Source organism: Mobula birostris, chromosome 8 (genome assembly GCF_030028105.1).
Source record: "Mobula birostris isolate sMobBir1 chromosome 8, sMobBir1.hap1, whole genome shotgun sequence".
NCBI classification, from domain to species: Eukaryota; Metazoa; Chordata; class Chondrichthyes; order Myliobatiformes; family Myliobatidae; genus Mobula; species Mobula birostris.
Window position 1 is genome coordinate 121,879,955 of NC_092377.1, and position 15,437 is coordinate 121,895,391.

Here is a 15,437-nt window from a genome sequence, read left to right on the forward strand (position 1 = left end):
AGTAAAGAGCTGGGAAATTGCAATGACAAGTTCCGGGGAAGGATACGTGGCTGTGGTAGCAAGTGTGGGTGAGCATATATTCAACCATGTGCTCACCCAGACCTGCTAGAACAGCCAGGTATCCTTCCTGATAACATGTCTTTGCAAGTTCCCAGTTCTTTCCTTCACCACCCTCCCCCTCTCCCAGTTTCATCTTTCACCTAACATACAGTTCTTCTTCCGCCCATCCCCCCACCTTCTGACTCTTTCTCATCTTTTATTTCAGTCCTGATGAAGGGTCTCAGCCCTAAACATTGTTTATTCGTGTCCATAGTTGCTGTCTGACCTGAAGTTCCTTCAGCATTCTGTGTGTGTTGCCTTATTGTTCAAACCCAGCTGGTGATCAGTACCCAAAGCTGGTCTGGCCTTTATGAAACTACATGGTGGCTAATGCTTGAATGATCCAACAGGCAAATGAGCATTACAATCATTGCAACGGTTCCAGAAAGCGGCTGGGGAAAGGGGCACAGAAAATCAAAATAGAAGACATTTACAAGAATAAACTGTGCAATGCCTCTTCACAATCTAATGAAAGGGAGACGGTGAAGACCTTGCCTGTCTCTCTGTGGAGTCCCACAATTTAACCTGGGGCCAAACAAAGTGTTTAGTTGCCTTGCTCCATACAGTTGGCAGAGGTTGTGGGGTCTGGGAGGAGATATTCTATATTTCGGTGATTAACTGCATTACTTGCTGGACGTTTCACACTTCAGTCACTTAGTGTTGCAGATACTAATCCTGCTCTCCCTCCCTCCCCCACTGCCAGTCTGGCACTGATTACCACTGCTTCCTGTTTCCTTCCAGTTTGTTTTACCCGACATGAGGTAGAACCAGAACTTGCTTTATAAGCCACAGCAATCAATGAACCTTATTACAACTAATGCGGGACAAAGTGGTTGGCAAAGCATAACAGGCAGGAATGCAAGAGGAAGATTGTAGGAGGAAGAGAAGGCCACTCAGCCCCTCTAACCCATTCCACTATTCATCATGATCAGGGCTGTTCTACTACTACTACTACGTCAACTCAGGCCTAAGGGGCCAGCATCAGGCATGATGATGGACTCTCCACTTCTCCCTCTCCCTCATCAGGGCTGTAGTGGGCCTCAACCCCGAACTTTATATATACACGAGTATATAATATATACTCATTACTGCAGTTTATAGTTTTTATTATGCATTGCAATGTACTACTACTGCAAAACAATAACATTTCATGACATATGCCAGTGATATTAAACCTGATTCTGACTCTGATTCTTTCTAAATTCCACCCCTTAGTGATCCATCCTTCTCTTCCCTCTGGAGCAGTGAATTCCAAAGATTTCCCTACCCCCTGCCAGAAGTTCCCACCCACATCAGTGTGAAGTGAGTACCCCTATCACCCATATACACTCCAGTAACACTGTCGCCTGGTTCAAGATTCTCTCACTGAAGGAAATATCTCCACATCCCCTGTCCTGTGCCCTCAGGGTCTGAGATGTGTGAATAAGGTCATTCCTTGTCCTTTTCACACCCCATGGGATACAATCCAACCTCTCCCAATAAGACAACACTCTCACCCCAGGAATTAACCAGTATCTCCTTTCTTCAATAATGGAAAAACATCTGTAAATGATACTGCAGTTGTGACTTCACCAGAACCCAGCGCAGTTGGAACCAGTCTTTGCTATTTTAAAATGTAATTTGCAGTCTTAGCCGCTTGTTAGACCTGCCTTTAGCTTTTTGTTAACATAACTACGTTAGAATGCCTAGATCCCACCTGTATTTCAATCGCTTGTGGTCTCTCTCCACTGAAATTATAATTTCTTTTTGGTTCCTCTTATGGCTTCACACTTTCCTACATTAAACTCCATTTGCCAGGTGCACCCTCACTTACTGAAACTACCTAGAGCCCTATTCATCAGACACAGCAGCACAGAACGAAGCACTCTGACCCACCTAGTCATAGCTGCACTACTACTCTGCCTCGTCCCATGGACCAAAGTTCTCCATATCCCTTCCATCCATGTAACTATCAAAAATGTTGATATCAAACCCACATCCACCATTTCCACTGGCAGCTTGCACTACACTCTCATCACTCTCTGTGTGAAGAGATTCCCCCTCAAGTTCCCTTAAACATTTTATGTTTCACCCTTAATCCATGACCTTTAGTTTTAGTTTCACTCCAGTTGAGTGTTAAAAGCCTGTTTACATTTACATTATTTAAATCCCCCATAATTTAGAATACTGTTATCAAATCTTCCTTCATTCTATACGCTCTAAGGAATGAAGTCATGACCTGTTTTAACCTTTTCTTTAATCTCAGGTGCTCAATTCCTGACATCATCCTTGTAAATCCTTGTAAATTTTCTCTGTACTTTCAATCTTATTGTTATCTTTCTTAGCTGGGTGACAAAAACAGCACATAAAACTCTGATTTAGGCCCCAGCAAAGTCTTATACAACTTCAGCATTGTTGTATCTTTAATATTTGAGTAATATTCTAAATATATTGTTTGATTGAGCATTCTGGTTTGTTTAAATAATTTGTTACAGTTTATATGAAAAAGTATGTGAATGGCATAGATCAGCACACCACCGCATTATATGTGTTCACCTTGCTTGAAGTAAAGACAAACTTAGACACATTCTCCTGGGCTCCTGCTTTTTGCTTTCAATTAGTTTTATGTTTTAGAGTTCCAAAACCTAACAGTGGTGACAAGGAAATTTTAAGTGAACCCATGTTGACTGCTATCTGTTGAAGCACTAGAAAGAAAAGGAACACAGCATGTCGTTTCAGGAAGGGACTGACGTAAGTGAGTTTAAAAAGAATGACAGATAAAGGTCAAATTCACAGGTTACTAAACAATGAGTACTTGGTAAAAATAACCATAAATTAAAGAAAATGTTTAGATTTCTACAAATTAGTCATTTTATTAACCCTTTAATACCAAACTTTCCTGAGATGCCCAAAAAAAACGTTGTGGACTTGTTTCTTTGTATAAATTCATTGGGTAAAGGTTCAATATCTACTATTCGTGATAAGTTAACGACCTTTGATAAAATTAGAACTAAGAATTAGAATTAAGAATTAGAATGGGACCATGATTTAAATATTTCTCTGTCCGACGAAGTTTAGCATTCAATTCTTAAGCCAGTTAACTCAACCTCTTTATGTGCTCAACACTGTCTTTTGCAGTTCTATGTTGTACATAGGGCTCATGTCTAAAACTAAATTATCGCAGTTCTATCTTGATATTAGTCCCTTTTGTGACAAGTGTAAAGGGGGCGAGGCTTCTCTTATCCATATGTATTGGGCTTGGCCTAGTTTGGAGAAATTTTGGAGAGAAGTCTTTTTAATTTTATGCCATATTCTCAATTGCTACTTAGAACCTAACCCTTTGATTGCTCTTTTTGTTACCTTGGGTGAAGTTGACATGCATTTGAGTCTGACTAAATGGAGAACATTATCCTTTGCCTCTCTTTTCGCTAGATGCTTAGTTCTTCTTAGGTGGAGAGATGTTGCCCCACCCGCTCATGCTCAATGGCTAAGAGGCATTATATCCTGCTTAGACCTTGAAAAGGTTCATTATTCACTTCTTAATTCGGACATAAAGTTCCAACAGATGTGGGAAACTTTTCTTGAGTATTTTCATAATTCCTCCTTAGATTTAAGGTTTATCCTCCTTTTTTTGTATTTTATTCCCTTACTTTCAGCTTTTTTTTCTCTGGTTAAGTTTTACGTTTTCTTTCATATGAAAGGTATTACGGTTTACGGTACTATGATATTACGGTAGGCAATATAGACATCTGTTAGTTTCATGAATCATGGATTTGCGCCTTGGAAGGTTTCCAGGGTGCAGGCCTGGGCAAGGTTGTATGGAAGATCAGCAGTTGCCCATGCTGCAAGTCTCCCCTCTCCATGCCACTGATGTTGTCCAAGGGAAGGGCATTAGGACCCATACAGCTTGGCACCGGTGTCGTCGCAGAGCAATGTGTTCTTAAGTGCCTTGCTCAAGGACACACACGCTACCTCAACCAAGGCTCGAACTAGCGACCTTCAGATCACTAGACGAACGTCTTAACCACTTGGCCACGCGCCAACAGAGTAGGCAATATACTTTTTTAATAATAACAGCTCTGTGGTGACAAAACTCTGTTTAACTTTTCTTTACATCAAAATGGTTGGCTTGGAGTTGCGTAATGGGAGGATGGGGAGGATACCAACTATAAATGATTTTATTTTGGGTGCTTTTTCTTTACTGTTATGAATTGTATATTAGACATGTTTGTTTTGCACTGTGTAAATCTCTTTTTTGCTGGTGTTTTTTTTTTCTGTTGCATTGTAGAAACGCATAAAAAATGAAAATGTAGAAGTGGCTGGCTATGTTTGAAAGATTGATGTGTTTGATTGCACAAGTGATAACTGGACATTGTATAATAATGCAAAATATTGCAATATTTTGAAGCAAATGAAAAGTGGGTGCCAATTTTGCTGAGTGCATTGAAGTTAAAGGCATAAAGTTTGTTTAGAAGTTTAACTGCTCCAACCAAACCATCTGAAATGAGCTTTGGGCAAGGTGTAGCTGATATTGTGAAAGTAGTGCAAGAAGCCAAGCCCTGTTGATTGTGGAATGCTTTAAGTTTCATAAGCAAAATCCATTTCAGCACTTGTGGCTGAAAAACTTCTCTGAGCATTGTCAGTTTAGTCATGGGCTTAATGATACACCGAGAGATTGTGGAATCTTATAAAAAAGCATTCAAAAACAGCTCCTAAATGAAGTACAACTTACAATTAAAAAAGTGGTTGAAATAACTGTATCAAAGGAAACAGCATACAAAGATTCAATTGAATCACATTTCAGAATGAAAGGTAGTGTGAACAAAATTTCACCATCGAAACAGAAAATGGTCTGGCATTCTGGCATGGACTCGCATATAGTATACCAGACCAATGCAGGCTTAAAGGCAAAACTTTCAGAAACATGCAACAAAGTAGGACACATAGAAAGAGCATGTTGGACAGACAAAAATAAATGGATTGCATAGGGAAGAGAAAATGATAAAAAGTCAGGTTGCAGTTTCAAAGGGAGCATTAGTCTTCATGATAAGTGGTGGGGTGGAGATACAGCTCTACATAAGGAGGCACTCCTTTCCTCCACTAGCTTGCAGGTCACCCTTGGGCAGGGTGTAACATGTGCTTACCTCCCTGATCAGGGTCACATGAAACAATGGGAACAGATGGTAAATGGTTGTATGAGTAACAGGAGCATATCACAAGTTCTGGTTATGTGACACTGACAGCAGGCAAACCATCTCTGATAACAGCTGGGGTCTCCCATCTTGTAAAGACATTTCCCAGAAGAAGGCAATGGCAAAATACTTCTGAAGAAAAAATTTGCCATGAACAATCATGGTTATTGAAAGACCACAATAGCCCACATCATACGACAAGGGACTTAATGAACAAATAAACCTTCATGCTGTTGATGAAAAGTCTGATAATAATGAGAATGACACTGGATCCTGTCGAGATTTACAAAGTAAAAAATAACCAGAGACAAGCAAAATGGCTTCCACCAGAAGTGACCGGCAAATTAATTAAAATGGAATTTGACGTTGGTTTGGCTGTTTCAGTCATTCCACAAAATGAGTCTGAACGGCATTTTAAAGACACTGAACTGAAGTGTGCGGATATCTAACTAAGATCTCATACTGCAGAAAAGATCACTACTGTGGGAATGACACTTGTGACAGAGAAATGCCACAGTGAACAAACCACATTGGGTTTGTATGTGTTAATAACAGGAGGCCCAGAATTGTCGGGCCCTGATTAGTGAAGACAAGTACAATTTGACTGGGGATTCATCCACCATTTGCATGCCACTAAATGTGAATTAAGAAAGATAATGGATGATGGCGCAGTGGTGTTCAAGGATGGCACTGGAAAATTCAAACATATCAAGGGTAAAATGGAGTTAAATGAAAATGCTACGCCCAAGTTTTACAAAGCCCATCTGTTTCCTTACAGCATCTGTGATAAAGAAGCCAGTGAGCTAGATCACATGGAGGCTATAGGAATTCACTCCAAGTTTGAGAGGAGCCCATGGCCATGCTAGTGGTCTCAGTAGCCAATAAGAATGGGTCTGTCAGGATCTGTTAAGATCACCATCAACTCAGTACTGAAAGTAGATAAATACCGTCTGACCAGGATAAAGGATATCACTGTAAGCTTTTCTAGAGAAAAATATTTCAGCAAAGTGGACGTAGCTTAGGCCAACCTACAAATGGAGTTGAAAGAACAGCCTGAAGTATTTCTCACTATAAACACTCATAAAAGGCTTCATGACTATAGAGTAGCATCTGCAGTTTCACTTTGGCAAAAATCTATGTACTAGGTGCTGTAAGACAGACCAGGCACTCAGTGTTACCTGAATGACATCACTGTTACTAGCAAGAATGAGAAGGAATATCTCCAAAATCTCAAGATGATGTTAAAAAGATTGTAAGATTATGGGATCAGAGCATGAGGCAGCAAGTATAAATGATTCAAACCAAGCATCACTTAGAGTGGTCACACCATTGATGCACAAGCTTACACAAGTGTATTGAGAAAACTCAAGCAGTGATGGATGCCGCAAGGTCAAAGCTGCAATCCTTTTCAGGATTTGTCAATTACTCGGCCAAGTCCCTGCCAAACCTCTCTACTATACTCAATCCCATGAAGCCATACTGTAGGTCAGGAAGAAATGGCAATGAACAAAGCAGTGTGAGGAAACTTCCAAAAAGGTAATGGTAATGGTTTTGTCAGACACTGTACTCATATATTATGATCCACAACATCCAGTGAAGCTTGCCTGTGACAACTTGCATTAATTTATTTTTACAGTCATATCAGGTGTTATGAGTCAAGGAATTAAATGCCCCATAGCCTTTGCATCATGGTCACTTACTGTTGCAGTCCCAGAGAGAATCCTTCCAACCACCACAAAGGAGGTCCCAGAATCTGTGTTTGTATCACTTGTCAAGTAGAGTGACCTGTCCTTGTCAGGAAAGATGTTATCCCACAAGAGTAAAAAGGCTTCACAGTGATTAAATCTTCAGGACTGAATGGGACAATTCTAAATTTACTATGCTGTGAATGTCTGTATAATAGTTGAATTATATAGTATGTTCTGTATATAGTTGAGTTGTATTCTATATTGAATTGGAGTTTATAGCTGAGCAAGCAGTGCTCTGTATTTAGTATTTCAGTAATATTTGAGCAATAGTGTAATATATTGCCTCACTAAGCATTCTTGTTCATTTAACTGATTTGTTATGGGATATATATAAATGTACATGAATTACATATGCCGTCACTCTTCCGTGCCTCACTAGAAGCTAAAATGAACTAAAACACATTCTTCTGGGCTCCCATCCTTCTGATTTCCATTAGTGTTATGTTTTGAAGTTACAAAACATAACAAACATAATATTCCAACTCGTGTACTTAATACTTTGATTTATGAAGGGAAACGTTAAAACTTGTCATTACCATAAGCAGCTGTGTCATGTTTCAAGGAATTATAGATCTGTATTCCCAGATCCCTCTGTCCTACCACACTCCTTTGTGACTTATTGTTTGTGGTATAAGCCCTACCCTGGTTTGTCATACGGGGAGTTCAAGACCACCACATTTTTCTGCATTAAATTCCATCCATCATTTTTCAGCCCATTTTTCCAGCTGGTCCAGATCCTGCCTCAAGCTTTGATAGTCTTCCTCGCTGTCCACTACATCCGCACTCTTGGTTCCATCCACAAATTTGCTGATCCTGTTTACTTCATTATCATCCAGCTCATTGGTAAAGACGACAAACAACTACGGACCCAGCACCAATCCCTGACGCACACCATTAGTCACAGGCATTAGTCAGATAGGCAGCCAATTAGTACCATTCTCTGGCATTTCCTGCAAAGTCAATGTTGAGTCCAATTTACTACCTTAACCAGAATGCAAAGTGACTAAACCTTCTTGACCAACCTTCCATATGGGATCTGGTCAAAGGCCTTGCTGAAGTCCATGTGGACAAAACCTACTGCCTTTCCTTTATCAACTTTCCTGGTAACTTCCTCAAAATAGTCTATAGATTAGTTAGACATGACCTACCAAGCACAAAGCCTTATTGACTACCTGTAAAAAAACAACACGCACAAAATGGTGGAGTGACTTCCCTTTGACTATCCATAATTAGTCCCTGTCAATCCAAATACATTTTTTTATCCATCCCTTATAATACTTTCCAAAAGCTTACCCAGGCTCATCAGCGTATAATTTCTCAGCCATGGATAAAAATATTTACATACTGCTACACACATCAAAGTTGCTGGTGAACGCAGCAGGCCAGGCAGCATCTCTAGGAAGAGGTACAGTTGACGTTTCAGGCCGAGACCCTTCGTCAGGACTAACTGAAGGAAGAGATAGTAAGAGATTTGAAAGTGGGAGGGGGAGGGGGAGATCCAAAGTGATAGGAGAAGACAGGAGGGGGAAGGATGGAACCAAGGGCTGGACAGGTGATTGGCAAAAGGGATGTGAGAGTATCATAGAACAGGAGGCCCAGGGAGAAGGAAAAGGGAGAGGGGGGAAAAACCCAGAGGATGGGCAAGGGGTATAGTCAGAGGGACAGAGGGAGAAAAAGGAGAGTGAGAGAAAGAATGTGTGTATATAAATAACGGATGGGGTACGAGAGGGAGGTCGGGCATTAGCAGAAGCTAGAGAAGTCAATGTTCATGCCATCAGGTTGGAGGGTACCCAGACGGAATATAAAGTGTTTTTCCTCTAACCTGAGTGTGGCTTCATCTTTACAGTAGAGGAGGCCGTGGATAGACATGTCAGAATGAGAATGGGATGTGGAATTAAAATGTGTGGCCACTGGGAGATCCTGCTTTCTCTGGCAGACAGAGCGTAGGTGTTCAGCGAAACGATCTCCCAGTCTGCGTCGGGTCTCGCCAATATATGGAAGGCCACACCGGGAGCACAGTATACAGTATATCAGCCCAGCCGACTCACAGGTGAAGTGTTGCCTCACCTGGAAGGACTGTCTGGGGCCCTGAATGGTGGTAAGGGAGGAAGTGTAAGGGCATGTGTAGCACTTGTTCCGCTTACACGGATAAGTGCCAGGAGGGAGATCAGTGGGGAGGGATGGGAGGGACGAATGGACAAGGGAGTTGCGTAGGGAGCGATCCCTGCGGAATGCAGAGAGGGGGGGGAGGGAAAGATGTGCTTAGTGGTGGGATCCCATTGGAGGTGGCGGAAGTTACGGAGAATAATATGTTGGACCCGGAGGCTGGTGGGGTGGTAGGTGAGGACCAGGGGAACCCTATTCCTAGTGGGGTGGCGGGAGGCTGGAGCGAGAGCTGATGTACGTGAAATGGGGGAGATGCGTTTAAGAGCAGAGTTGATAGTGGAGGAAGGGAAGCCCCTTTCTTTAAAAAAGGAAGACATCTCCCTCGTCCTAGAATGAAAAGCCTCATCCTGAGAGCAGATGCGGCGGAGACGGAGGAATTGCGAGAAGGGGATGGCGTTCATGCAAGAGACAGGGTGAGAAGAGGAATAGTCCAGATAGCTGTGAGAGTCAGTAGGCTTATAGTAGACATCAGTGGATAAGCTGTCTCCAGAGACAGAGACAGAAAGATCTAGAAAGGGGAGGGAGGTGTCGGAAATGGACCAGGTAAACTTGAGAGCAGGGTGAAAGTTGGAGGCAAAGTTAACAAAGTCAACGAGCTCTGCATGCGTGCAGGAGCAGCGTCAATGCAGTCGTCGATGTAGCGAAGGAAAAGTGGGGGACAAATACCAGAATAGGCACGGAACACAGATTGTTCCACAAAGCCAACAAAAAGGCGGGCATAGCTAGGACCCATACGGGTGCCCATAGCTACACCTTTAGTTTGGAGGAAGTGGGAGGAGCCAAAGGAGAAATTATTAAGAGTAAGGACTAATTCCGCTAGACGGAGCAGAGTGGTGGTACAGGGGAACTGATTAGGTCTGGAATCCTAAAAGAAGCGGAGAGCTTTGAGACCTTCCTGATGGGGGATGGAAGCATATAGGGACTGAACATCCATGGTGAAAATAAAGCGGTGGGGGCCAGGGAACTTAAAATCATCGAAAAGTTTAAGAGCGTGAGAAGTGTCACGAATATAGGTAGGAAGGGATTGAACAAGGGGGATAAAACCGTGTCGAGGTATGCAGAAGCGAGTTCGGTGGGGCAGGAGCAAGCTGAGACAATAGGTCTGTCAAGACAGGCAGATTTGTGGATCTTGGGTAGGAGGTAGAAACGGGAAGTGCGAGGTGTGGGAACTATAAGGTTGGTAGTAGTGGATGGGAGATCCCCTGAGCGGATAAGGTTGGTGATGGTGTGGGAGATAATGGCCTGGTGCTTCTTAGTGGGATCATGATCTAGGGGTAAATAAGAGGAGATATCCGTGAGTTGTCGCTGTGCCTCGGCAAAGTAGAGGTCAGTGCGCCAGACTACAACAGCACCCCCCTTATCTGCGGGTTTAATAGTAAGGTTGGGATTGTTGCAGAGGGAGTGGAGAGCCTCCTGTCCCATGATCCTCTCAAATCCCTTTTGCCAATCACCTGTCCAGCTCTTGGCTCCATCCCTCCCCTTCCTGTCTTCTCCTATCATTTTGGATCTCCCCCTCCCCCTCCCACTTTCAAATCTCTTACTAACTCTTCCTTCAGTTCATCCTGACGAAGGGTCTCAGCCTGAAACTTCGACTGTACCTCTTCCTACAGGTGCTGCCTGGCCTGCTGCATTCACCAGCAACTTTGATATGTGTAGCTTGAATTTCCAGCATCCGCCGAATTCCTCGTGTTTGCATTTACATACTGCTGTTCGGTTCACTGCAAATTCTGAATGTGCCTTTCATAAGGTCACCATGTCAAGCATTGGGGATTTTTCTGCTGTAATTTGCCTCAAGAAAGTAAACACTTCCTCCTTTGTACCTTTTATACAATAGACAATGGACAATAGGTGCGGAAGTAGACCATTCGGCCCCTCGAGCCTGCACCGCCATTCTGAGATCATGGCTGATCATCTACTATCAATACCCGGTTCTTGCCTTGTCCCCATAACCCTTGATTACCCTATCCATAAGATACCTATCTAGCTCCTTGAAAGCATCCAGAGAATTGGCCTCCGCTTCCTCCTGAGGCAGCATGTTCCACACCTCCACAACTCTCTGGGAGAAGAAGTTCCTCCTCAACTCTGTCCTGAATGACCTACTCCTCATTCTTAAACCATGCCCTCTGGTACAGGACTCTTCCAGCATCTGGAACATATTTCCTGCCTCTATCTTGTCCAATCCCTTAATAATCTTATATGTCTCAATCAGATCCCCCCTCAATCTCCTTAATTCCAGCATGTACAAGCCCAGTCTCTCCAACCTCTCTGCGTAAGACAGTCCGGACATCCCAGGAATTAACCTAGTGAACCTACGCTGCACCTCCTCCACAGCCAGCATGTCCTTCCTTAACCCTGGAGATCAAAACTGCACACAATACTCCAGGTGTGGTCTCACCAGGGCCCTGTACAAATGCAAAAGGATTTCCTTGCTCTTGTACTCAATTCTCTTTGTAATAAAGGTCAACAATCCATTATCCTTCTTCACTGCCTGCTGCACTTGCTCACTCACCTTCAGAGACCGATGAACAAGTACTCCTAGATCTCTTTGTATTTCTCCCTTACCTAACTCCACACTGTTCAGATAATAATCTGCCTTCCTGTTCTTGCTCCCAAAGTGAATAACCTCACACTTATTCACATTAAACGCCATCTGCCAAGTGTCTGCCCACTCACCCAGCCTATCCAAGTCACCTTGAATTCTCCTAACATCCTCATCACATGTCACACTGCCACCCAGCTTAGTATCATCAGCAAACTTGCTGATGTTATGCACAATGCCTTCCTCTAAATCATTGACGTAAATCGTAAACAGCTGTGGTCCCAATAGCGAGCCCTGTGGCACCCCACTAGTCACCACCTGCCATTTCGAGAAACACCCATTCACTGCTACCCTTTGCTTTCTATCTGCCAACCAGTTTTCTATCCATGTCAATATCCTCCCCCCAATGCCATGAGCTCTGATTTTACCCACCAATCTCCTATGTGGTACCTTATCAAATGCCTTCTGAAAGTCAAGGTACACCAAATCCATTGGATCTCCCGCGTCTATCTTCCTGGTTACATCCTCAAAAAACTCCAGTAGATTAGTCAAGCATGATTTGCCCTTGGTAAATCCATGCTGGCTCGGCCCAATCCTATCACTGCTATCAAGATATGCCGCTATTTCATCTTTAATAATGGACTCTAGCATCTTCCCCACTACCGATGTTAGGCTAACAAGGTGATAGTTCTCTGTTTTCTCCCTCCCTCCTTTCTTAAAAAGTGGGATAACATTAGCCATTCGCCAACCCTCAGGAACTGATCCTGAATCTAAGGAACATTGGAAAATGATCACCAATGTATCCACAATTATAGGGACTATGACCTTAATATTGTTTTTTTTTTCTCATTGCTATAAGCTATGTATCTTTCTCTTGCATAAAAACAGTACAAATGCAAAATTTATTTAAGATCTCCTCATTTCTTTTTACTCCATGCAGAGAAAACCACTCTGATATTCCTGAGGACACATTTTTTCCTTGCTATCTTTTTGCTACTAACATATCTGTAGAAGCCCTTGGAAATTTTCTTCATTTGTTGGTGAGAGCAATCTCATGCATTCTTTTCATTCTCCTGCATTTGGTGAACACCTCAAGCACTTCATTAGTTTATTGCTGTCTGTACCTGCTGTACACCTTCTTTTTGTTATTAATGACAGCCTCAAAATCTCTCAAAAAAACAAGATTCCCTAAACCTGTTATCCTTGTCTTTTATCCTGACAGGAAAATACAAACTCTGTACTCAAAAATTTCACTGCAAGGTGAAATATCAACATAGCAACTAATCCTTCCACCTACCACCAATGTCACAGGACAAACTTTATGTTCTTTCCATATTTCATCCTGTTGCAGTTTATTAATGTAAATAATGAACAACTGAGGCCCAGTAAATGGGTTACTAAACTTGTCTCATCCCAGTAGTCTGAACAAAACCAATCTCTCTGTTTTTCTATTGATACACATTTAAAAGGCATTACATTCCATTGTCCTACATTATGTCATCATGACCACAACCTTCCCAAACATTGAGAACATCTTCTAAAGGTAGTGCATCGATCATTAAGGATCCTCACCATGCCATCTTCTCATTGCTACCACCAAGGAGAAGGTACCAGAGACTGTTTATCTACATTCAATGATTCAAGAACAGCTTATTTGCCTTTGTCATGAGATTTCTGAATGATCTTTGATCCAATGAATACTACCCTGTTATTCTTGTTGTTTCACACTATGTAATGTTTAGTAATTTTATGCCTTGTGCAATGGTGGTGGATGGAAGGAATGTTTTTAGGGTGGAAGGGGTGGATGGGGTGCCTATTGAATGGTGGTGTTGAGCTTCTTGGGAGTTGTTGGCAATCACTCTCACCTGAGGAGGTGGGGAGTGTCATATCACACTTGTGATCTGTCTTGTAGTTGGGGGAAAGTCAATATGGGGAGTACGGTGGATGCTAATGATATGGATGAACTCCATTTGGGAAAGTGTTGAGTGTCTCTTAACAATCCTTTCCCGTACTTTGTAGATAGGGGAAGAGCCATAGGTTTTCAAGAGGTAAGCCAATCTCTAAAAAACAAATTCTGACCCACTGTGATGTTTCTGTGGCTCATCCAGTTGGGTTCCTGCTCATTGGAGACCCATTTACCACTGCTCCCCCAGATGTTGTGACTGTGTGTTGTGAGCATTACTGTTCGATACTCAACCTGTGTCTGAATGTTGTCTTGTTCTTGCTGTGTGCATTGATATAATATTTAGAACATGGAACAGTATAGTAAAGTATACACACCTCAGACAATGATGTTGTGCCAAACCATGAACTTCCTAAAGGTCAATCTGAGCCTTCCCTTCTGCATAGTCCTCAATTTTTCTTTCAATCCATGTGCCTTTCTAAAAGACTCTTAAATACCCTTAATGCGTCTGCCTCTACCACCACCCCGGCAGTGCATTTTATACACCCTCAACTCATTGCGTAATATAAACTACCACTGATATCTCCCCTATATTTTCCTCCAAACACTTTAAAATTATGCCCCCTTCTATTTGCCATTTCTGCCCTGGGGAAATATCTCTGGCTGTTCACTCTATCCATATCTCTTATGATCTTGATCACCTGTATCATGACACCTCTCATTCTCCTTTGCTATAAAGAAATGCCCTAGCTCGTTCAAACTATCCTCATAAGGCATGCTCTTTAATCCAGACAGCACCTTAGCAAATCTCCTCTGCACCCCCTGTAAAGTTTCCACATCCTTCCTATAAAGAAGGATTATAGGAATCCTACACTTAGGCAGTGAATAAGTCATTTCTTCTTTTAACTAGCACTTTGTTTGGCATTGGTGTGCACTGACCAGGACTGAAGATGAACCTGGAGTTCCATAAAAGTTGCTGCCAAGTAACATGGAGCACCTTCACTTGGAGTACAGTCTCCTCTCCACTTTCCCTATTGCAGCTGAGGTATTCCAGTGCTCACACACAATGACAATTGACATATTATTCTTTTACCTGTGCAGGTGCTGCATTCGTCCCATTGCTAGATGGCGTCGGTTCTGAAAAGACAAAGAAAAATATGAACATTGTTAGTTCAGACAGCAGCCAAGTATATTTGGGGTAGAAGAGTCTTCTGTTCAATACTGCTTCATCCACCCTGCCCCCCCCCTTCCCTCCACCCAACTAGGTTCCTGAATCACGTCATCCAGATCAAATGGAGAACAATTGTACTTTAAGTATGTGTGGTCAATGTTCTTTAGATATAATTATTTTTGAGAAGTACTTCCAAGGATCAACAGGTATCAGTTTGTCATTGGTTCCTTATCTGGAACATAATGGATTTACAATCAAGTTAGGGTCATCTGGTGTCTCTGGTGAGAGTTGGAGGTGATAACAAGAGGTCATGATGAGGATATCACTACCAATGGAGGGCAATGAATAATAAATATGTTAATCAATCTCTCTGCCAACAATGCTCTTGTGACTGAGATTGATTTTTGGGAAATCATACGCATACTCTGCATTCTGCTAAAGAAATATCCCTGCTCTTTTTGACAGGGTTTTTTGTTGTTTCTATCTCTTTAAGATAACCACTTCTTCATTAAATGTTTAAGCAATAAACAGTCACATTTCCTGACCCAACCTTTAGCTCGTTAGTTTGAGCAATATTATCAAAGTGGGTTTTCCATAAGTTAGATCAGAATAGACAGTTAAAAGAAAAAAATACTTAACA

The 15,437-nt window shown here is 42.2% G+C and overlaps 1 protein-coding gene across 6 annotated transcripts in view; it reads right to left on the reverse strand.

Moving 5' to 3' along the window:
* The window catches only part of LOC140201648 (cell adhesion molecule CEACAM5-like), a 107,419-nt gene that overhangs the window by 14,382 nt on the left and 77,600 nt on the right, over positions 1 to 15,437 (reverse strand). For all 6 annotated transcript variants that reach the window (XM_072266097.1, XM_072266095.1, XM_072266096.1 and 3 more), the window contains one exon: positions 14,720 to 14,763. In XM_072266097.1, coding sequence (XP_072122198.1) covers positions 14,720 to 14,763 — 44 coding nt within the window. The remainder of the gene's footprint in view (positions 1 to 14,719; positions 14,764 to 15,437) is intronic.